Source organism: Balaenoptera ricei, chromosome 3 (assembly GCF_028023285.1).
Source record: "Balaenoptera ricei isolate mBalRic1 chromosome 3, mBalRic1.hap2, whole genome shotgun sequence".
NCBI lineage: Eukaryota > Metazoa > Chordata > Mammalia > Artiodactyla > Balaenopteridae > Balaenoptera > Balaenoptera ricei.
Window position 1 is genome coordinate 170,984,486 of NC_082641.1, and position 21,894 is coordinate 171,006,379.

General features: G+C 58.6%; 3 protein-coding genes across 4 annotated transcripts in view; 1 reads left to right on the forward strand and 2 right to left on the reverse strand.

The window, feature by feature from the left end:
• The window catches only part of CPAMD8 (C3 and PZP like alpha-2-macroglobulin domain containing 8), a 97,912-nt gene extending 95,512 nt beyond the window's left edge, over positions 1-2,400 (forward strand). The window contains exon 42 of the mRNA XM_059919769.1: positions 1,367-2,400. Within this exon, the coding sequence (XP_059775752.1) occupies positions 1,367-1,388 (22 nt within the window). The 3' untranslated portion in view covers positions 1,389-2,400. The remainder of the gene's footprint in view (positions 1-1,366) is intronic.
• A 1,090-nt stretch (positions 2,401-3,490) lies between these two features.
• Positions 3,491-5,361, reverse strand: F2RL3 (F2R like thrombin or trypsin receptor 3). Its single transcript, XM_059919770.1, has 2 exons — positions 5,253-5,361; positions 3,491-4,958 (listed from the first exon to the last, which is right to left on the reverse strand). Exons 1-2 carry the CDS (start codon positions 5,359-5,361, stop codon positions 3,925-3,927), a joined length of 1,143 nt encoding a protein of 380 aa, XP_059775753.1. The 3' UTR covers positions 3,491-3,924.
• Positions 5,362-10,446: 5,085 nt separating this feature from the next.
• The window catches only part of SIN3B (SIN3 transcription regulator family member B), a 37,707-nt gene continuing 26,259 nt past the window's right edge, over positions 10,447-21,894 (reverse strand). Inside the window, exons 10-19 of one of the 2 annotated variants that reach the window (XM_059918167.1) lie at positions 21,151-21,267; positions 19,831-20,069; positions 18,912-19,095; positions 17,548-18,151; positions 17,163-17,332; positions 14,498-14,635; positions 14,117-14,209; positions 12,871-12,965; positions 12,457-12,661; positions 10,447-12,357 (exon numbers count right to left, since the gene is read on the reverse strand). In XM_059918167.1, coding sequence (XP_059774150.1) covers positions 12,127-12,357; positions 12,457-12,661; positions 12,871-12,965; positions 14,117-14,209; positions 14,498-14,635; positions 17,163-17,332; positions 17,548-18,151; positions 18,912-19,095; positions 19,831-20,069; positions 21,151-21,267 — 2,076 coding nt within the window. In that variant the 3' untranslated portion in view covers positions 10,447-12,126. Of the gene's footprint in view, positions 12,358-12,456; positions 12,662-12,870; positions 12,966-14,116; positions 14,210-14,497; positions 14,672-17,162; positions 17,333-17,547; positions 18,152-18,911; positions 19,096-19,830; positions 20,070-21,150; positions 21,268-21,894 lie in introns of both variants that reach the window. The other variant, XM_059918166.1, reaches the window with a different exon arrangement.

Consider the following 21,894-nt stretch of genomic DNA (forward strand, 5'->3'; position numbering starts at 1 on the left):
AAGGGTCTCTCCACCCCATGCTGGTGGCAAAGGCTGGTTTACATCCCCACTCAGCAAACCCAGTAGGAAAGCTATTCCACCAGCACCAACCAAAGTCCCAGAGATTTAGGGGTGGGTCCTCTTGCACCAGGCACTGGGTTTAGTTCACATGCATATAATATAATTATCGATAGGGCTGGGTTTAGGGTTACTGTTTTACTAATTTTGTTTTGCCCCCCTGTGTTTCTCCTTCCATGCCCTCTTTTGAATATCTTTTAGAATTCCATTTTGATTCAGTTATTGTTGTTTTAGCATGATTTTTTTTAGTGGTAACTCTGGGGATAAGACTATTCATCTTTAAATTTTTCACAGTCTACTTGGTGGGAGTATTGTAACCACTTTCAGCAAAATGTAGCAACTTTGAAGCCGTTTCTGTCCATGTGTTGTCCCCTCCCATCTCTCATGCTATAATTATCATATGTATAACTTTAAGGTCGCCCAAGTGTTGCCCACCCTATCCAGTGTCTTCTGAGAGAGGTCTGCTTTTATTTTCCTTTTGGAGGGGAAGATTTTTATTAAACTTCTAAATTTGAGATACCATAGGTTCACATGCAGTTGGAAGAAATAACAGAGAGACCTTAGGTGCCCTTCATCCAGTTCCCCCCAGTGGTAACATCTCCCAGAACTCGAGTTACAGTGTAACACCAGGAAATTGAGATCAATACAGTCTACCCGTCTTACTCCTATTTCACCACTTTTACATGCACTCGTTTGCAATTGAGTCTGCAGTTTTCCCCCATGTGTAGATCTGTGTAATCATGACCACAGTCAAGATACAGGACAGCCCATCACCTCAAGGATCACTTTAGCTGCAGGTTTATAGCCAAACTCACCTCAATTTCCGCACTCCCCCCCGCCCCCCAACCATTCATCTGTTCTCCCGCTCTATACTTTTGCCATTTCAGGGATGCTTTGTAAACAGAATTGTGGGGTACGTAACCTTTTGAGATTGGCTTTTTCTCACTCAACAGATTTCCCTTGCTGTCCATCCATGGTGTTGTATCAATAGTTCCTCCCTTCTCATAGCTGATTGAGTTCCACAGATAAGTTTTCTATTTGGTCAGTGGTTCCTTGCAAGCTGCACTCATTCTTACCAGAAGTGAAGGTCCCATCCCATCACTGTGGCCTGGTGGGGGTGGGCAGGGTCCTGAGGGGCCCTGCTGGACCATGTCCCTCCCAACCCCGGCTCCAGGTGGGGCGCTCGTGTCTCAGTGGGCGGAGGCAACCAGGTGGAGCCACTTGGAGGCGGGTTTAGGGAATGGTCCGCAGTCCCGCCCCCGCCAGGCCTGGCAGCCCACAGGCATTTTTCGGCTTCTCTCTCCATCAGTCAGAGCGGCTTCTCTTCCTAAAGCTCCGAGCAGGAAGACGTGATCTGGCTGTGATTTCATCCCACTGGAAGAGGGTCACTGACAGGAGACTTGACTGTCTGGGGGCTGCCGGACCCTGCCCAGGTGACCCCTGCTTCCAAACGAACCCGATCAACAGACCAGCAGAGACGATGGTGGGCATCCTGGGGGCTCAGCCCACACCTGAACAGGAAGGATGGTCAGCGAGGTGGCTGGAGGCACCCCCCTCCCCGCCACCTCGCCAGCTGCAGCTGGAGTACCAGTCGCCTCACCCTACAGCCCTTGGGCTGGGTGGCCAGAGCAGCTCCCACAGCCTGACGTTCTGCTCCCCGGAGAAGGGACATTTCTGGGAAGGACTCATAGCCAAACACCTGTTTCTGAGGGGACATGACTCTGGCCAAATCAAGGACGTAGCGTCAGCAACTTAGAAACGAAACAGGCTGCTTTTCTGCAGAATGACTGCCTGGGCCCCTGCCTCACCCCAGGGGTCCCTGAATGTTTGGCCTCGACAGCACCAGGCTCTGCAGAGAAAGTCCTGGGCTCCAGACCGATGCACCTTCAACTTCCCACTTCCTGACCTCGACCTCTGAACCCCTGATCTTCCAATGCCCTGCCTGGAAGATTGTCCCCCTCCTAGCAGCCTGGGAGGGTGTCCTAGCTCTGGACCTACCGAAGCCGTGTGCTCAGACCTGCCTCCCGGCTCTCTGTTCCCCCTCCTGCATTCTCCTGTCTTCCGCCTCCACGGTGGTAATTTATTTCAGCCAACACTGCTCATCTCTGGACAGCACGGAGACCCTGAGGGGGCTGCCCAGCCTGTGGGTCCCCGTCGTGCAGCACCGGCCACTTTCCACGCCCCTGACCCCTGCCATCCTGCAAGGTTACAGTGCCCTTGCCGAGGCCCCGTTGCCACTTGCCTTAGAGGCTGCTGGTGTAATAAAAGCTCATTTCCATAGAGTCCCTGACAGACTTGGGCCTCCTGCGGGCAGGGGAGGCTGAGGGGCAGCTCTAAGGGCTGGAGCCCGGCTCACTTCTGGCCCCTCACCTCCATTCCTTCATCTACAGCCCAGCCTTTCAGAGCAGGGTGGGGAGGAGGCTTTGGAACACTTGCGTCCCAGGGTAATCATAGATTCCCATGCACGTGTAAGAAATCAGACCAATGCAGAGAGGTCCTGGCTACCCTTTACCCAGCCTCCCCCAGTGGTAACATCTTGGAAGACTCTAGTACATCATCACACCAGGCTACTGACATGATATTCTTTGTTGACTTTATTCACACGGCCCCAGGTTCACTTTTATATGGGCGAGTGTGCGTGTGTGCGTGTGCATGTGTGTGTGTGTGTGTGTGTGTGTGTGTGTCCCCCATCCTGGGGCTTCCGGCTCACTCCTCCCCAGACCAGAGACATATGAACTTGATGGGGAGCCCAGGAACGGCACCCATTCCCCTCTGCCTCTGGAGAGGGCTTGTGTACTCCCCCACAAGTGATGCCTCCTGACACTGCCCTGTGCTGCCTGCTGGGGTGGGGAACGGCAGGGTGTGTGTGCATGTGTGTCTGGGGCTGCCCTTCCCCATGTGGTGCCCCCCTGACTTGATTCAAAGCAGCCTTCAGCTGGCTGGGGGTGGGTTCTGCAAAGCTGCAGCCCCGTGACCCTGGGTGTACACCGTAAATCCTTGCATCGCTCCACCCACCCAGTCCGTGGGGGAGTTACCTGAGAAGAGGAATCAGACCATGGGAAAGCAGGAGGAGGTGATGTCTTGCAGCCAGGGTGACAGTAGGAGGCTGAGCCCTGTGGCTCCCGGTGATGGGTTGCACCAGGCTTTGGGGAGCAGAGTAGAGGTCTCCACTGCTCAGGAGATGCCCCAGAACACGAAGGCCCATCCTGGGAACGAGGACCGCCAACGGGGCTCCCAGCCGCCTTGGCCACAAGCGGGTAGGGGGCCCGAGCCTCCTCCTGGGTGGGGTCCTGCAGCGGGTCCAAGGCAGCACCGGCTTCGCCTTGTCCACACCTTGGACACGGACACAGGCGAGCTGGCTGGGCCTGGGAACCTGCATTTAATGCTTGTCTTAGTTTCCTGGGGCTGCCGTAACCAAGTACCACGTACCAGGTGGCTTAAAACAACAGAAATTTATTCTCTGACAGTTCTGGAGGCCAGAAGTCTGAGATAAAGGTGTGGGCAGGGTTGGCTCCTCCTGGGGGCTCTGAGGGAGAGTCTGTCCCAGGCTGGTCTCCTGGCTGCTTGTGGCTGCCAGCAGTCTGTGGCGTCCCTTGGCTTGTGGCCATATCACCCCATCTCTGCCTCTGTGGTCACATGGCCTTCCCTGTGTGTCTCTGTGTCTTCTTCTTATAAGGACACCAGTCACATCGGATTTTTAGGGCCCACCCTACTCTAGTGTGACCTCATCCTAACTAATTACACCTGCAAACACCTTATTTCCAAATAAGCTCACTGTTGGAGGTTCTCAGTGGACATGAATTGGGAGGGGACCCTGTTCAACCCAGTGCAACCTCGTTCCTGTTTGTCCGGCCTGTGGAGGGGCTGTCACACAAACGAGGAGGACCGGGTGCCGGTCGCCGGGCTGCACCCCTCCCTGGAAGCCGTGGCCCCTCCAGGCGCCCGGCGCAGCACCGCTTCGTGCACCTTGCTCCTGAACTCGGCCGACACGTAGTAGTAGATGAAGGGGTCTACACAGCTGTTGAGGGTGCTGAGCGCCAGGCTGGGCAGGTAGGCGGCGTACAGCTCCCCCCAGGCGTCGGGGTCCGGGTTTGAGTAGTGCAGGAGCAGCAGCACGTTGCTGGGCGCAAAGAGGGCCACGGCCGAGGTCAGCACCAGTGCGGTCAGCCTCAGCGCGTGGCCGTAACGCCGGCCGCCGGCCGCCAGCGTGCGCAGGGTGGCCCCGTAACTCAGCAGCATGGCCAGCAGCGGCAGGAAGCAGCCGAGCACCGCCAGGCAGATGAAGGCGGGCCGCCAGTAGGAGGCCTGGGCACCGACGGGCAGCACGTCGTGGCAGAGCACGTGGTCCGAACGCGACAGCCGGAAGGTCTGCTGCTGCAGCGCCAGGGGCAGCGCCAGGGCGGCTGCCACCAGCCAGGCCGTGACACAGAGCCCGATGGCCAGGCGCTGGCCTCGCAGGGTGCGGGCCCGCAGCGGGTGCACCACGGCCAGGTAGCGGTCCAGGCTGACGGCAGCCAGTAGCAGCACGGAGCCGTACATGTGACCATAGAGCGCGGCCGTGTCCAGGCGGCAGACGGCCTCGCCGAAGGGCCAGCGCTGGCCCCGCAGGTGGTAGGTGATGCGTGGCGGCAGCGCCAGGGCCAGCAGCAGGTCAGCCGCCGCCAAGTTCATCAGCAGCACCGTGGAGGGCAGTCGTGGCACCCGCGTGGCCAGCACCCACAGCGCCAGGCCATTGGCGGGCAGCCCCACTGCCAGGGCCAGCCCGTAGAGCGCGGGCACCAGTCTCGTGGGCACCCAGCCTAGCAGCAGTGCCCGAGAGCTGCCCGGGACCTCCAGAGTGTTGCTGTCATTGGCACAGGGCTGGCCAGGGAAGCTGCGCGGGTGGGGCCCCGGTGTGCTATCTGGGGGAGAGAGGCCCAGAGGGAAAGGGGATAGAAGCGCTGAGAGGCCAGGAGTCAGCCCCCCACCCCAGCCCCTCATCTGGTTCCCCGGCTGGATGGCGCTGCCCCTGAGAATCTGTAGACCTAGCCCCAGCTCTCAGGAGCCCCTGGGCTGGTGGGACAGAGCTGGACATGGAAACCCCCAGCCCTGTGGACTCAGGGCTGGGCTGGAGAAGCCCCACCCCCGTTCCCTGTCTCCCCTTCACCGGCTCTGGGCGCCCTCCCAGTCCCAAGGCAGGGCCCGAGGTCACTCACCACCACCTCTCTCTGTGCTGCCCCCGTCGTCGTCGTAGATGATGGGGGTCTGGGTGTCATCCAGACTGAACCCCAGCGCTAGGGGCCACAGCAGCAGGAGAGCCCACATGCTGCCGGTGCTGGGTGCCGGCTGCTCTGGGCTGTGGCCGGCTGACCTCAGGCTTCCTGCCTGGCTGGAACCCCCACCCCCCCACCCCCAGCTTCCTGAGTGCCTGCGGAGGAGGGGACAGGGTCGGGTGAGATAAACCAGTCCCTGCCCCCCACGAGCCCATGGGAGTCCCAAAGCCTGGCCTGAGGAGGCCTGGCAGCTGGGGTTACTTGGGGTCTAGGTGCTGGGCCAGTATGATGGGAGAGGAGGTGCCAGGCTGCAGCCCCCGTATAGCCTAGGAAGCCTCTGTAGGCCAAATGGCCACTTCCTGCTGGCCAATCACATCTTGGCCCCATCCTCATGACAGCCCAGCCCTCTGTGCCACGCTCCCCTCCCTCCATCAGGAACTCTTGGCCCTTCCTGAAGCCTCCTCCTCCCAAACCCCACCCCTGACTCTGGCAGGCAGGACCCCAAGTCAGAGGCCAGAGCAGGTGAGTGGACCCCCCCAGATGCCCCTGGCCCTCTGTGGAGGTCACCCTGCCTTATGCAGCCTCACCCACACCCCAGCACAGGTCCCCCGGCAGGCGCAGAGTAAGGAGCAGAGAGGGGAAGGCCTTGTGAGCCTGCTGGGGAGGTCTTGGTCCTCAGCCAGGACCCCCGATGCTGACCATGCGCTGTCCTGGGGGTCTTAGGGGAGCGTGGCTGCAGCCCCCTCTGGGGGGGTGCCCATTTCCAGTTCTCAAAGCCGCTTCTCCTCTGGTCCTGACCCCACGCTCAGCCTGGGGTCCGAGGTGTGACCAGGGGCCACAGCCATACGTGAGCCAGAGGGAGGTGGCCCAGCCAGCCCAGAGAGCCCCCTGAACCACCTTCCCTTGGGGTCCTCACCCCTCAGACCTCTCCACGTCCCACCCAGAGGGGAGGGTACTCCTCTCTCCTGAATACGATCCCCTCTCCAGACCTCAGAGCAGCTACACCGTCCTACCCCGGGGGAGCCCTGCACTGGGGGTTCTCGGTCTCTGTGAGGTCAGGGCTGGGCCACAGTGGTGGGGGCAATGTCTGGGAGCAGGTGGACCCCAAGGGGGCAGTGGGGGTCAGGGAAGAAGAAGTGAACTAGGGGTGGGAGAGGGGGTCGGATGCAGCCATGTCCTGGTACGGCGAACCCTAATCTAGCCACACACTCGGGGACATGGGAACCAGCCAGGAAATGACCGAGCAGTCCTGGACAGAGTCAGTGCAGCCAGAGGCCGAGATGCCGAGGTCCCTGCCCCCAGCCCCAGGGTTGGTCGGCGGGGATCGAGGCCTGGAGAGCTCCAGTCAGGGCAGGGGGTCTCAGCCAGGAATCTCTCCCTCATTTCTGAGCAGTTTCCACCAGCACCGATGACGAATTCATCCCACACCTACGCCTCACAGCACACGTGACCAGTGATGATGATGACGCCCTCAGCGCACAGGAAAACGGGGGTGGGGACCCCCTGCTGCCCTCCAGGAGCGAGCAGGGAACCTGCTCAGGGGAAGCTGGGCCCGGCAGCTCTTCCCGGCCAGGCATAGGGCAGACTGGAGCCTGAGGAGGGTGGTTTCACTCAGGAATTCCGCGTCTAGGAATTTATGGCGGGTCTGTACAGGGAGACGGTCAGGAAGACGTCTGTACAGGGAAATTTCCGGCAGCGGGGCGGGGGCCCATAAACAAACCCCCTTCACCCCTGCCGCCATGGAAACAGCCGTGGAGGTGCAGGGCCGCTGTTTCCAATCGGATGACAAGCCACTTGAATACCTCCTGGGGGACACTGGGGGCAGCTGCCTTCGGGGAGAGGGACTTGGGCACCTACTCTTCTCTGTGAGCTTTTTTTGTGCTATTGGAATTTTCTGTGCCGTGCGTCACTTTCCATAAAAACTCATGTTTCCAAAAAGGCATAATAGTAGCTTTAAAAGGAAGGAAATTCTGACACAGGCTACAACATGGATGAACCTTGAAGACACTGTGCTGAGTGAAATAAGCCAGTCACCAAAGGACAAATACTGTATGATTCCACTTACATGAAGTCCCTAGAGTGGCCAAATGCATAGAGACCGAAAGAAGCAGAAGGGTAGTTGCCAGGGGCTAGGGGTGTGGGGAATGGGGAGTTAGTGTTTAGTCGAGGATAGAGTTTCAGTTTGGGAAGATGAACAGGGTCTGGAGATGGATGGCGGGCATGGTTACACAACCACGTGGATGTACTTTATTTGTTTATTTATTTACTCATTTACTTATGGCTGTGCTGCAAGGCTTGCGCGATCCTAGTTCCCCAACCAGGGATCGAACCCGCGCTGTCAGCAGTGAAAGCGCCGAGTCCTAACCACTGGACCGCCAGGGAATTCCCAACATGGGTGTACGTTATGTCACTGAACTGTACGCTTAAAATGGTCAGCGTGGTAAACTGTGTTACGTGTGTTTTACCACAATTTAAATAAGTGATAAAAAAGGCAAACAGCCCTAAGCCAGTCCTGGGATCCCTCATCCTCCAGCCCCATCTGGACCCCCCAAGGCCCCTCACCCAAGCCTATCCTCCCTGGCTGTCCCCTCCCTGCCCCACCGTCTCCAGTGGAAGATGGACGTCACCGATGACTCAGCCCCTCAAGTCCCGAGGCAATGCTTCTCGGGGTGGCCATCTTTGTGGAAATTGTGTTCTCTTTATGTTGTACTTTGAAGCCAGATGGGTGCCCGGATCTCGCCTCATTCCCGGGCTGGGCCTCGGCCTGCGGCCAGGGACATTAACCCTCGGACCGGGACGAGAGGTGGGTGCTGTGACCACCACCCCCCCCCCCCCACTTGCCGGGCACCAAGGTTTGAGGTCCAGCCCTCCCAACCACAGAAGCCCTATGCTTCATCCCTGGAACCCCAAATCTGAGTCTGCTCACCTGTCCTGTGGGCTGGAGCTCCCGCACACAGGGCTGCATGGAGAAGGTTCTGGAGAGCCTCCGGCAGGGCTGCAGGTATTGCATGCTCGTCAGCCCCCATCCCTGCAGGATCTTTCTGGGCACGTTCCACCCCCACCAGTCCCACCCCTACCAGTTCTACCCCCCCACCCCCACCCCCTCCCCCCCGCCACGGGCCTCCTGAGACTGATTTTAGGTCAACTTGCTTTTTAGGACAATCAGCCTCATTCTCAGCCAAGACATCAGGTGCATTGCGCTAGTTCTATTTTGCAAAGAGCCAGCAAGGCAAACACCTCACTAGTAACAGAGTAAATGTTCTACCTGAGCCCCCCAACTCCACTGCTGCCCCAAGCACCACAGGCACCCCCCACCTCCACCATGCTAGGGAGGGGGAGGGCAGCCCACCTGGTCCTGCAGCTCCGCACCACTTGAAGGAGGCCGGAAGGGGAGCTGCAGGGCGGTTAGGATGAGGGCTGCTTTATTAGCAGCCATAGGTAGGCGCAGGGCCCAGGTCCTCATCCGCATTTGCCGAGCCCCCTCTGCCACGTGGAGCTGCTGTCTTTCAGGCCAGCGGAGACCCTCCCTCCTGTCTCTTGCCCAGGAACCTCATCCCAGTCACAGGCACTGCCCACTCGAGGGCAGGGACTCTTCTGGGAGGTGTCCACTAGGGCTGGAATCCTGGGGCCAAGAGTTCCGCCCGGCCACAGAGGTCCCTGGGGACTGCTCTTGTCTGCTCTCCTGGGACCAGGTGTCCTTCCTGGGAGCTGCAGCGGCCACCATCTGCCTCCCAGGCCTCCCCTCCCAGGGCTTCCAACAAAAGCCAGTCTGGGAGCACAGAGGGGGCCCTGGCCATCCCTGGATGTGAGACATCTAGGGCAGCACCAAGCCTCGGTCACAAACTCCCCAGGAGCTCTGACCCTCTGGGGAGTTGTGCACTGCCAGGGGCGTGTAGGGCGGGTCCCTGGGAGGCAGCTGTGGCCCCTTGGGAACAACTTGTGCCCCTTGTGTCCCCCTTGGGGACAACTCTTGGGAGAGGACTTGCCAGGTGGCAGGGTGGGCTGGGCAGAAGGCAGGGCCAACTGAGCTCAGGGACCCAATGGGTGAGGCCTGGCAGTGGGCACTGAGTGGGAGTGAGGGGAGGGGGTCGGCCAGTTGCGCTGCAAAAGCCTCAGGGTGGGGGGACAGCTAAGAGGACCCTAAGCAGAGCTGAGGGCTCCCTCTTACCTGGAGGCAGGTGTGGGGCTGGTAGGAGGGGGTCCTGGAGATGTTCAGGGGACCCAATGATGGTGAAGACACAGGAGGTGAGAGGAAAGGAGGGGGCAGGGGGGCAGCTGGGAGGGGGGACCAGAGAGCACGGAGGGTGGTTTTGTAGGGCTGGAGGAAGGAGAGACCCCGCAACCCCTGCCATCTGTGGGCTTCTGGACCTGGTGTCAGAAGCGGGTGGGCAGGCACAGAAAGCTCACAGCAAACGCTGCAGTCTTCAGATTGTTTTGCACGTGCAACACTGGAAGGAAACACTTCTCATTTCCAGCAAATACGAAAACTGAGGGGAATGAACACACCAAGTCCCCTACGTACGAACCTTCAAGTTGCGAACGTGGGTTCCATCAGCGTCGGGCGTGAGTGAAATTGCAGCTTGCCCTCCGTCTCCTACTGCTGACCGTCCTTCAGCTCTACTATCTCCCACCTCCTCTGCCTCCTCCAGTCAGTAACTCTTCTCACCTGTTCACTTGACGCCAGCCCTGTATGCCAGCTGTTGTACTGTACTACTGTCCTTTTCAAGGTACTGTACTGTAAGGTTCAAAATTGTTTTATTTTTTTAATGTATTATTTGTGTGAAAAGTATTATAAACCGATTACAGTACAGTACCATATAGCCGATGGTGTTAGTTGGGTGCCTAGGCTAACTTCGTTGGAACAAATTGGACTTGGGAACGCGCTCTCGGAACAGAACTTGTTTGTCTGTAGGGGACTTACTGTATTCTAGAAAACGCTCTGGAGGCGGGGCCGTGCCCCGGGGGAAACAGGACCCTGTTGCGCAGCCACAGGGAAGCCACGGGGGGTCCCCACATGGGGTCTGAGGGCTCCCAGGCGCGCCTGTGCTGACACTCCCTGCGGTCAGGCCAACTCCCCTGGCAGTGAGACGTCACCCCCAGATTTGCTCACGGGAAATGACTGACCGAACCTCACAGCTTTAGATTAATATTTAATTTTTAACTTTAATGTGCAAATAAATAGAAAAGGAAAACTACATTCAAAACAGCTGCAAAGGAAGAACAAGCCCCAGAACAGAAATTGTTCAGAAACAGAAGAGACGCTCCCTAGAGGCATGCAGGGCGGGGTAGGGCCCAGGCAGGGGGCCCAGGAGGGGCTGCGGGCTCCCGAGGAGGACGGCTGCCGGCAGGGTCTGGTTCAGGAATTCTGGTAAGTTTCCTTCTTATAAAACAAGGGTGCGTACAAAGTGCATGGATTACACGTGAGAAAACCCGGGTGAGGAGACACCCAGGTGGGACAGGTTGGCCTTGGAATCGCCCAGGCCTGGAGTCACAGGCTTTGCAAACCTCGAGTTCCACAGGTAAACTTCTAGAAACACGTCTCCGATTCCCGGAACCTTGGGTTTGGCACAGCTCAGCTGCAGGAAGGCAAGGGCTGCGGCTGGCAGAGGCGGCTGCACGGGGGTTCTTCCAGGCCCACGGCTCAGTGGAGCCCACTCGCTGATGGTGTCAGGGGCCCGGCCAGAGCTTCTCACGGTGCAGGAAGTTCAAAAAGCTGGTTCCTAGCCCGAACTGCTTGGCATTCTTGGCACAGAAGAAGCTTTTGCCCCTCACACGGTACCCGCCCCGGGTGGCGGCCGCCGGAACGGAGGCGTTGGGGCGGGTATGCGGAAGTCCACGAAGAGGGCTGTCACCCCCAGAGAGGCCGTGGGACTTGGCCGTTGTAGAACTTACAACCACTAAGAGAGCATAAAGGAATAAATATGTGTGTGCATATATATACTTCTAGAATGTCCATCTTAGGTACACAACCGCACCCCAGGGCCCTCCCAGGGTGGGACCACTCGAGCTCAGTGGGTGCGGCAGGCCAGGCCCCCTCCCCTCACGTGCCCAGAGTCCAGCTGTCGGATCAACATGGGGTTTGAGTCTCTTTTTTTTCCAGAGCAGGGTCTTCTGGGCAGCTCTGGTGCTGCCTGCCCACTCTATGTCTGGATGTCAAAGCAGGATCCCAACAGCTTGGCTGAAAGGGCTCTTCTCACTTTCAAAGTGACTGAGGACCCCAGGCACCCGCTGGGCCAAGCCGATGCCCGAACTGTCAGATGCAGGCTGTCGCCCAGCTTGGGAAATGTTTCTAGAAGCTTGGGAAGGACATGCTTTTCAAGCAGGTCCACCTGGGCCCGACTCCTCCGATGTCAGGGACCCTCAAACGCTGACCCCTCCCGAACATGAGCCCTCGCGCGGCTCTTCACCCACTTTCACCAAACGCAGAAAACGACCAGCGGTGCCCAAGCCTGGGGATTTGGCACGTGTGACGGGAGTAGCCCAGCAGGCATGTGAATGCACTCTCTTGTGCCTTGACCGGTGCACTGCTCCTCCCCCTTCCAGTGGGAACTAAGCCCCTAGAGTTCAAGTGCGGGGGGGGGGGGGGGTGGTTTACGTCTGGCACAGGACGGGCCCAAAGGAAGCGGGGAAGCCAAGAGGGATGGCAGCGTGGGGCCGAGAGCCGACACAACCCGCCCTTCTCTGGAGCTCACAGCCCATAGCAGCAAGGCTGGGGGACGCTCTGCTCCCCTCACACTGTTCATGAAAATGCCCGATGGACACGGAGGCCAAGGAAGCAACTGCACTAAGTGCGAGTCGTGGTGCCCGTGTGGGAGCGTCAGGGCGAGGCCGGGCGGCGGCTGTACTGCACTCGGTAGCGGGTCACCGGCAGCCCGTGCACGTGAGCCGTCTCGCAGAGCGTCTTGCAGGGCACCATGTCCTCGTCCTCCTCGCCCATCAGCCAGTCCTGCACCAGGCTGGCTGCCTCCACCGGCACGTTGTCCTCCAGCCAGCGGCTGTGCCACTCCTCAAAGTGCTGGTGGTGGCGCAGCAGGACCAGGGGCTGCACCTGCAGGGGGCGGGGGAGAGAAGAATCAGGATGGCCCAGGCACCCCAGACAGCTGTGGGCTGGCCCCCAGGGTCCCGGGACGTGGGCAGGGAGGGGCACCTGCTTGGCCCGGCCGAGCGTCCCGCGGCGGTACATGTAGTCCTCGGAGTTGACGATGAACATCATCTTGTGGGTGCTGAGCTTGAAGCGGCAGTCCACGTTGCAGGCGCTCTCCACCCCGACCAGCCGCTTCCAGGAGCTCTTGGCCTCGCCCCGCAGCGCACGCACCTGCTCACACTGCCACCTGCGGAACTTCTTGAGGTTCCTGGGGGCGAGAGGAGGATCTGCAGACCAGAAGGTCCTTGTGGCCCAGAAACACTGGGAAGATGCCTGACCTCCCAGGGCTGGAGAAACGCAATCTGAAGCAATGAAAACCACCACCCAAACCCTTTGATTCCGTGAAAACTAATAAAACCCCGTCACGCTGGGTGCTGGCAATGGTGGGAGAGGCCCCCGGGCCCGAAGTCCGCTCACCTCTGCAGGAACACAGGCTTCAGGAGGAAGCCCTCGGTGGGCGAGCTGGACGCACCCTCGGTCCCCACGTACTGCTCCACGTACCGAGCCAGGTGCTTGGGGGACAGAGGGAGACACAGCCCAGGTCATCAGAGGCTCCCGGGGACTTTGTCCCCACCCCTCCTGAAGCACTAGGATAACAGCTATGGAGGACCCTGATGTGTGACAGAGACCAGCAGACTGCAGCTCCCGATAAAGGGCTCAGCTGGAGTGGGACACACACACCCAGGCCACCATTCAGATGATTTATGGCCTTTCGTGCTTAAGTGGATAAATCCCTGCTGTTTAACGACTTTTCTGTATCCATCACGTGGTAAGTTCACGTGGAACAGGAGGCCCCTGACACGGAGGGGAGCGGGGTCTGGGGGACGTGTGGGCAGGGACAGACATGAGGACACAAACAGCAGGGAGGAAGGGGGAGAGAGCTGGCAGGAGTTGCGGGTGAGCAAAGGGTGGGGCCCGAAGGGGTCACCAGGTCCAGGGCAGACACGGCCTGCAGCGTCCGAGGGATCCTTCAACTGCTCACCGCCCTGTTAAAGCACGAGGCTCCTCCAGACTCAAGCTTAACAAAACCACATTTGCTGGAAACTTCTGGAAGGGACCGGGTGTGCAGGCCCCTACCCTCCCTTGTTTTGGAAAGTGTTTCCAGCGAAGGGCGCTGTGAAGGGAGCCCCCAAGGCTGTGGTGGGCGGTGCCCCAGCTCTGTGAAGGCGGCTTGGGGCTTCTGGGCCCTGCTCCCTGGCGTGCGGGCACCAAGTGGAATGTGCACCTCAACGTGTGGGCCAGGCGGGTTTTCTCCTGGTGGTCGGGGGGCAACCAGAGCTCTGAGCTTCATGCACGGGGAGCGCAGCGGCCACATGCTGTGGGGTCTGAGTGACTGGGCTGGCCATGGGCGGATGGCATGGTGTCGGCAGCAGGTGGCAGGAGCCGGGGTTTGGGGGGAAGCTGGCCTGGCTCCCACACGGCCTTCCGGCCCTGGGACACACACCCCTGGCTCCTGAGAGGCCACCCGCAACTCCCACCTCCTGTTGCATTTCCAAGGAGAGCGTTCAGCCTGCACAGAGGCTTCTCTGGTGGACGTTTTGCGGCCTGTGCTCAGCCAGCATGTGCCTGGGCTCCCGTGGTGGGAGCCCCACGATGCTGCCTGTGGCTGCCCCCGGCCCCCACGGTGTGTACAAGGCACAGAGCACAGGGCTGCGGTCCTCACCTGCACCTCTAGTGGGTCCTCTGTCTGGGCTTCCTCGGTGTCCAGGAGCTCAATGGTCATGATCACCTGCCCTTTCCGCTGGAGGAACATCACCTGGGGAAGGAGGGGGACAAACAGCCTGAAGCCACGAGAACAGCCCAGGCCGGCAGAGGATGAGGTCAAAAGGTCATCAATGATCCCTCTTCACCAGCCTCCAAGCCCCATCCTTCCTTGAGGAACCACGTGCTGGGCGCCCACCTCACAGGCCCTGTGGTGCCCTCCGGGGCCGGGGCCTGCATCCAGAGGCCCAGCGAAAGCAGCACACGGTACTGGGCTCCTGTCGTGGGCGCCCGCCGTGCTCCCCCCAGCCTTGTGTGGGGCTGAGCGTGGCTGGCCTCTCACCTTAAAGCAGTTCTCGTCAGCCATGCACCGCTCGGCCTTCCACTGATAGCTGGTCTCCCTGGCGGCGCGGACACAGCGGGAGGACAGGTTGCCGCCGGCAGCGCCCCGCTTCTTCTCGTTCAGGTAGAGCTCCACCACCTTCAGACAGACATCGTCGCTCACGAGGTGGTGCAGCTGCCGGGGAGGGAGGGCCGGTGGGTGCCTGGCGTGTGCCCGCCAGGAGGGGTGAGGCACAGCCACCGCTCCCGCCTCCTGCTGGAGCCCCCACCTGACCCAGAGACGGTGTGGCAAAGTCCACGGGGTGGGGGCGAAGACCAGCGTCCAGCGGGCTGTGCAGGGCGACCTCCATGCCGGATGCAGACAGAGCAAACTAGACCAGACTAAACCAGACCAGACTGGGGCAGACCAGGCCAGACTAAATCAGAGCAAACTAGCAAACTGGACCAGACCAAAAACGAGACCAAACTAGACCAAACCAGACAAGAGCAAACCAGAGCAAACTAGAGCAGACCAGCAAACCCTGCCTGGGTATGAGAAACGCACAGAAAAAATACAAAAGAAAATGTGCCAAAATGGGGATGGTAATCATAAGAGCAGTGATTATCTTCCCCCAGTGTTCAGTCATAAACACAAGTAACTCCTTTAATACCGATAAACATACTTAAAACCTTTAGGCTTAGGATGACACAAGGATTGGAAAAAGCCGAGGCCGCAGGGTCAGACGGAGCCGGCGTGAGTCGGCCCCTCTGCGCGCGAGCTGTGGCCCAGACAGGCTACTGCAGGCTTAGGGCCTCAGGCTCTGCTCTGTGTGTCCCTCTGCTGAGTGAACACAGCGACGCGTGGACATACGTGGGTCTCATACGGTGCCTGACATCCGGCACATTCCCAATCAACATTAGCTGCTGTTACTGAAAATAAGAAATGCTAATTTAAAAAATAAATAAAAGGAAGTAAAGAGTGTGGATACGACGCTGCAGGTTACAGGGGTTGCGTGGAGGGGCCCTGTGAGCCACACGTGGGGGTCCTGCCCTCACTATGCCTCCAACTAAACAGCTCCATTTTTATTGCGTCTTTTATCTTTTAAAACAGGTTTTACCGGAGACATTTGTGGAGAGAAGGAGTTTTTTTTTTTTTTAAAAAGGCATGAGTCAAAGTATATGGTCCAGTCCTCCTGGTGCTACAGCTGGGGCCGCCGTCCTGAGAGCTGTGGCCTGTTGGGAGCCGACTCGCTCGGTGCAGGAGAGATGAGAGAGCCCTCCTCCTCTACCACCAACCCCCCGCCCCTGGGCAGGACCAGAGTGGGCCAGGCATCTGGAAGCTTCCCCCAAGGCTGGCTGTGCCTGCCTGCACCCGACCTGGGGGAGCAGAGGTCATGCACACATACGGCCCACAGGGGATGCAAAGCGCTGCTCCAAGGGCCCGAATGGGAGCTCCTTCCTGGAACCCTTCCCTGGTGGACGATGAAGGAGCCAACGGGCGTCTCAGCAGACAGGAATCTCAGAGAATCACGCTGCCTGGACATAGCCAGACGCTGAGTTTATACAGCTTCAAAACCAGGGACTCTATCCCAGTGTCAGAAATCGGCAGCGGGTGCCCGTGAGCGGGGGGTGGCTGGAGGGCGCACGGGTGGGGTGTCCATTTGTGAAGACCCACCGGGCTGCACACTGAGGAGTTGGCACTTTTCTGTATGTGTTTTACTTCAATAAGAAATGTGTAAAACCTGGAAGGAACTGCCATCTTTAAAATGTTTCTAGTAACTGTACCTGCGTGGCAGAGCAATGACATCACTCCTTCCTCTGCTTCTTTTCCACTTTATGATGAACAGCCTCACTTGATAACCAGGAAATGGAAGTCAAGTTGAACAACAACTCGAGCGGTCACCAAGCAGGACCCACGTCCCGGGACCGCACCCGACTTGTCTGGGGCTTTGCTGTTTATATACTTATGACCAATTTCCTCTTGTTGGCCTTCAGCCGTGCGTGATGCTGATGCACGTCACCGACATTCCCCCGCCAGGAAAAGTGGGCCAAAGGTTCTTTACATGTTGCCAAACAACCCTCACGAAAGGTTTTTCAACAGGGGCTCAGACATATCCTCGCACACGCACACCCACAGCAGCACTGGTCGCCATCGCCAAAAGGTGGAAACAACCCAAGTGTCCATCAACGGATGAATGGAAGAACACAATGTGGTCCATCCACACAACGGAATGTTATCTGACCATAAAAATGGATGATATACTAACACACGCTACAATGTGGATGAACCTTAAAAATGTTATGCTGAGTGAAAGAAGCCAGACACAAAAAGGCCACATAGTATGTGATTCTGTTTATGTGGAATACCCAGAACAGGCAAATCCAGAGAGACAGAAAAGGGCTAGGAGAGGAGGGATGGGGAGTGACTGCTAATGGAGACAGGGTTTCTTTGGGGGAAGATGGAAATGTTCTAGAACTAGTCAGAAATGATGGTTGCACAACACTGCAAATGTGCTAAATTCCACTGAAACGTTCACTTAAAACTGGAGAATTTTACATTACAAGAGTTCTACCTTAATTGAAAAAAAAAAAGGAAAGGTGCCAAGCACGGGATCAACCGCAGGCGCAGGAGTGAAGGAAGGGACGCGCAGGGAGGTGCTGCCCGCCGCCCGCCCGCGCCTGCTCACCTGCCGGGCGATGCTCTGCACCAGCTTGTCCATGGTGAAGCCCACGTAGGCGTGGATGGTGAACATCTCGCGCAGGGTGTCCTCGTACTGCGTGGGGTCGATGCTGCCCTCCAGCAGGCTCCGCACCATGTCCAGGAAGGCCGGGTAGTACTCCTCCAGCTCCACCTCACCTGAGGGGGCGGCACCGCGGTCACCGAGGGCCCGGCTCCCACGTGGCCACCACCGGGAAGGATCTGGAGTCTCCACTGAACGTGAGCAGCCCACGTTCACCGCCTCCCACCGCACGTGGCCCGTGGCTCTGGGGCGGCTGCTCGGCGGGCCCGCCTCCCCTCCCGGATCTCAGAGGCAAGCCCCCACGGTGTCACCCCTGGGCCCAGGGGCTCACTTGGCTGCTTCAGCCGCAGCTCCATGGCGGGGTCGTTGCCCTTCTCCCGGCGGCCCTCGCAGAGCAGTTTCTCCCTTTCCTTCTCCGTCCGGTACTCTAGGAGCTGCTTCTGTGCCTGGCGGTAGATCTTCAGAAGCCTGGAGCACAGGGTCTGATGGAGGCGCAGGAAGAAATACCAGTTGTTGTTGGCGAAGAAGAGGCTGTAGACGTCGTCCAGGGGCTTGTGCTGCGGCGGCGGCTGCTCCGTGGCCGGCGCCTCGCCCGAGGCCCCCTTCTCCTCCGGGGCGCTGCTCTGCGGCCCGGGCGCTGGCTTCTTCCGGTCACCAGGGTCTGCACTCTGCCCCTGGGGGCTCCCCCGGCCCTCATCGGCAGAGTCCTCGGACGCGCCCAGGTCCAGCTGCTGGGAGAAGAAGAGGCTGGGCACGAACTGGTGCACCAGCTGGTGGATGGTGCCCTGGTCCTCCTTCTGGATGGCCGGCTGCCGCTTCACATAGTAGCTGATGAGGGCGGCCGCGTCCTCCAGGATCTGCCGGTCCTCGTACACGAAGATGAGGTGCGGCTCGCTGGAGGGGGCGCTGCGGCCCTCCGAGTGCTGCTCCTGGTGCTGGGGAGACGGGGCGGCCGTGAGACGGGAAGCGGCCCACTGGGAGAACTCCAAGTAGGGGGTCCAGGGCCACGGGGCTCTGAGGGCATCACAGTGGCTGGGGGCCCAGCTGAGCTCTGGGACCAAAACGAGGCCGAACTCCCACTACCAAGGCCTGCAGCAGCACTCAGAGGCTGGGGGAAACGAGGGGAGCGGCACCCTGATTATTCGCGTCCAGCTGACCCAGGCTGCCTCGGGGGTGAGGAAGGCTCAGGGAGGACCACGGGCCTCTGCCCACCATCATCCGTTCACAGACACTTGGCTAGACCCCGGAAGACCTGCGACTGCTTGCACTCCAGCCCCACCACCCCCAGCCCTGCACACCCGGTCCATCACCACCCCGCAACGTCCCCTGCCTCTGTCCTTTCCCCACCTGCCACCAGCCCTTCCATGGTCCTGCCATCACCCGGTGCCGGCACAAGCCTCCCACCTGCTCGCTCCCGTTCACCAGCCCACGCCAACCACTCCCCTCACTGAGTCCAGAGCCACACAAGAGCACGGTCAGCCCTAGTCGCCCCCCTCTGCTGACAATGGCAGGGTGGCCTCAATCCGCCTCCTGGGCCAGCCCTATGCTGGGTGCTACGGAAACACCCATCCTCACCCCTATGCAGCCCTGCGAGGGCAACGGAGACACAAGAGAGCTGGCCATCTGCCCGAGGCCAGGAGAGCCAGAGCTTGGGCGCGGGCAGCCTGCCCCGACCCCGGCTGAGGAGGGCCTCACCTCGTCATAGACGCTCTCAATCTCATTGAGCAAGCTCTTGGAGCGAAGGGCCTTGGTGTCGTTCTGCTTGAAGTTCACGGCCTGGTGGTCCAGGGACTTGAGGTACGCCTTCTCATACTGCTCCCGCCAGATCTTGTTGAAGCCCTGCTGGGCCTCCCGCCACTCCTCCTCTTTGGCCTTCAGCCTGCAGGGCCAGAGGGGCTCAGCACAGGGACAGCCCGGACACCCGCCCGAGTCATCCCTGTGCAGGGCCAGCCTGTCTTCCACCCACAGACCCACTGGACACGTTCCACACTCGGGACAGCCAGCTCCAGGCCTGTGCAGTGGGCTCTGTGCTGTATAAAGGTGGGAGGGGTAACGGCCCCGTGGAACCCGCACAGCCAGTTTTACGGTTTCTCAAACATCGCTGTCCTGGCCCACAGAACTGACTGCGCTCTATGCAGCTGCTGGCTCGACCACCGGGCTCCCTTGCTCAACTGTGAACCCTGCAATGGAAGGGACTGTGTCGGGCTCGCTTGGCTCTGCAGCCCCAGGGCTGGGCACAGCACCTGGCTGAGGGCAGCCGCTTAACCAATACATGTTCACCGGCACAGTGAGGGTCCCAAACATATGATTAAACAAAAGGCAAGCCGTGATACAGGATGGTCCCATTTGTGCTTTAAAGTAGTTACCTTTCATGTTCATGTTTAGATATGATTATGTGCATGGCAAAAGGTTCCAGGAGGACACAAACAACTGTTGACAGTTGTGCTTTCCTCTCGAGAGTGGAATGGGGAGATGAAGCAAGACTGGAAAACACTGTAGTCAACCAGACTGAGACGCCAGGGACCCCCTCACGATTACACCCGTGACACACAGCACTAATGAGCTGCTGGGGGGCTCCCTGCAGCAGGCAGGGTGGTCAGAAGCGCGAGGACACCTTTTCAGGACGACGGGGACAGCAGTGACAGGGTTCTTCTTGAGGCTCTCAATGATCTCCGGAGCCTTGTCGCCGTAAATGCGGTGGATGGCGCGGCGCTGGATCACCTCCGACGTGCCTCCCAGACAGTCGTCCAGCCGGAACTTCTCCTGGTCTTCCGGCGCCATCCGGGAGAGCTTCTTCTGCACGCTTTCCAACACCCGGATCGTGGCCAGGTTGGTCTCCAGGACAACGTCTAACTATGGAAAAGAAAGCAGAAAGGGGTCAGCTGTCGGGGCGTCAGCGGGGCCCTAGGGACGGGCCTGGGCCGGCAGAAGGGATGTGCAGAACTGAGGAGGGGACGACAGACATCAGGGTGTGGTGGCCCTGACGTGGGTCCGGGGGACTGGAGCGAGCACAGCTGGTTACGGGGGTGAGAGGGCCGGTCCAGACCTGGGCGATGATGGCGTCACCTGGACCTCACCACTGGTGGACCCATCTGAGGAGGGGAACGGGTCCTAGGCTGACCCTTTCCACAGGCATCAAAAGCACGTTACACTCAGCAATGCAGAGGAAGGGACGCGCCCCCGGGTGACGCCCCAGAACGCGTGCTGGGGGGAGCCAATCCCCAAAAGTTATGTACCGTGTGACTGATTCCACTTAGGACAAAGTGAAGGAGGTGGAGGATAGGCTGACGGATGCTGGGAGTTGGGGAGGGAGGTGGATGGGGATATAAGGGAACAGTGTGAGAGATCCTCCTGCTGGGGGAACTGTTCAGTATCTTGGCTGTGGTGCTGGATACATGGAGCTCCACAGGTGAGAGAACCGCACAGCGCTAAACACACATGCGCGTGCTTGTGCACAAGATACCCTGCCCCCCCCCCCGCGCCCCCCCACGAATACAAGTCCAACTAGGGAGACGTGAATAAGATCATGGCCGGGTCAATGTCCATATCCCGGCTCTGACACTGTGCCAGAGATTTACAAGCTGTTACCACTGGGGAAAGGGCACCCGGATCACTCTGTGTTATTTTTTAAGCTGCATGTGAACCTACAATGACCTCGGTAAAAATTTCTATTAAAAAAATTAACTTAAGTGAACCTAATTTTAGTTAATGAAACCACACACACACAGTACCAACGCCTGGCCAGCCTGGAGGCCAGCAAGGCAGAAAAGGGAGGCTTTCAGGAGCTGCCCCCTGCTGGAAAGCACTGGAATCCCTGATACTCTAAAGGAGACCAGAGGGCTCAAGGAGGATCACGATAAGTCCCAGGGTGCAGAGGAGATGAAGTGGGGAAAGCGAGGGCAGGGCCGTGGAGAAGGCGGGCCCGCACACACACCTCGAAACGCTCGTCCTCACAGCGGTGCAGCTGCTCCTCATAGGGCGTCTTCTTGGAGCTGACGAAGGTGGAGTCCTCTGACCAGGAGGGGAAGGACACCCAGGTGTCGTTCAGTACCTGCTCCAAGAGGAAATGCCGTGACCAGCGCGGCAGGCCCCCGCTGCCAGAGTGGTTTACTGTGTTGTCCAGCGTAGAAGATACGAGGATAAGTAACAATACTGATTTTACAGGAAATTGCCTTATCATACAAATAGTAAAATTACTTTTAAAGTGGTTTTAAGGGAAAACGTGGCTTTGATCAAGTGAAGAAATCTTACTATCAATACTTTGGGGTTGGCAAACTTTCTCTGTAAAGGGCCAGATAAATATTTTAGGTTTTGCAGGTCATTTGGTCTGTCAGGTCTACAGGGATACATCGTTTTATTGCGCTTCACAGATACTGCTTTTTTTTTTTTTTTTTTTAAACAATGTGAAGGTTTGCGGCAACCCTGTATCGAGCAAGCTTATCAGTGCCATTTTTTCCAACAGCATTTGCTCGCTTTGTGTCTCTGTGTCACGCTGTGGTGATTCTCACAATATTTCAAGCTTTTTCATTATTATTATATTTGTTACAGGGATCTGTGATCAGTGACTCGCTGAAGGCTCAGATGATGGTTAGCATATTTTAGCAATAAAATATTTTAAACTAAGGTATATACATTGTTTTGTTCAGACGTAACACTACTGCGCACTTAATAGGCTACA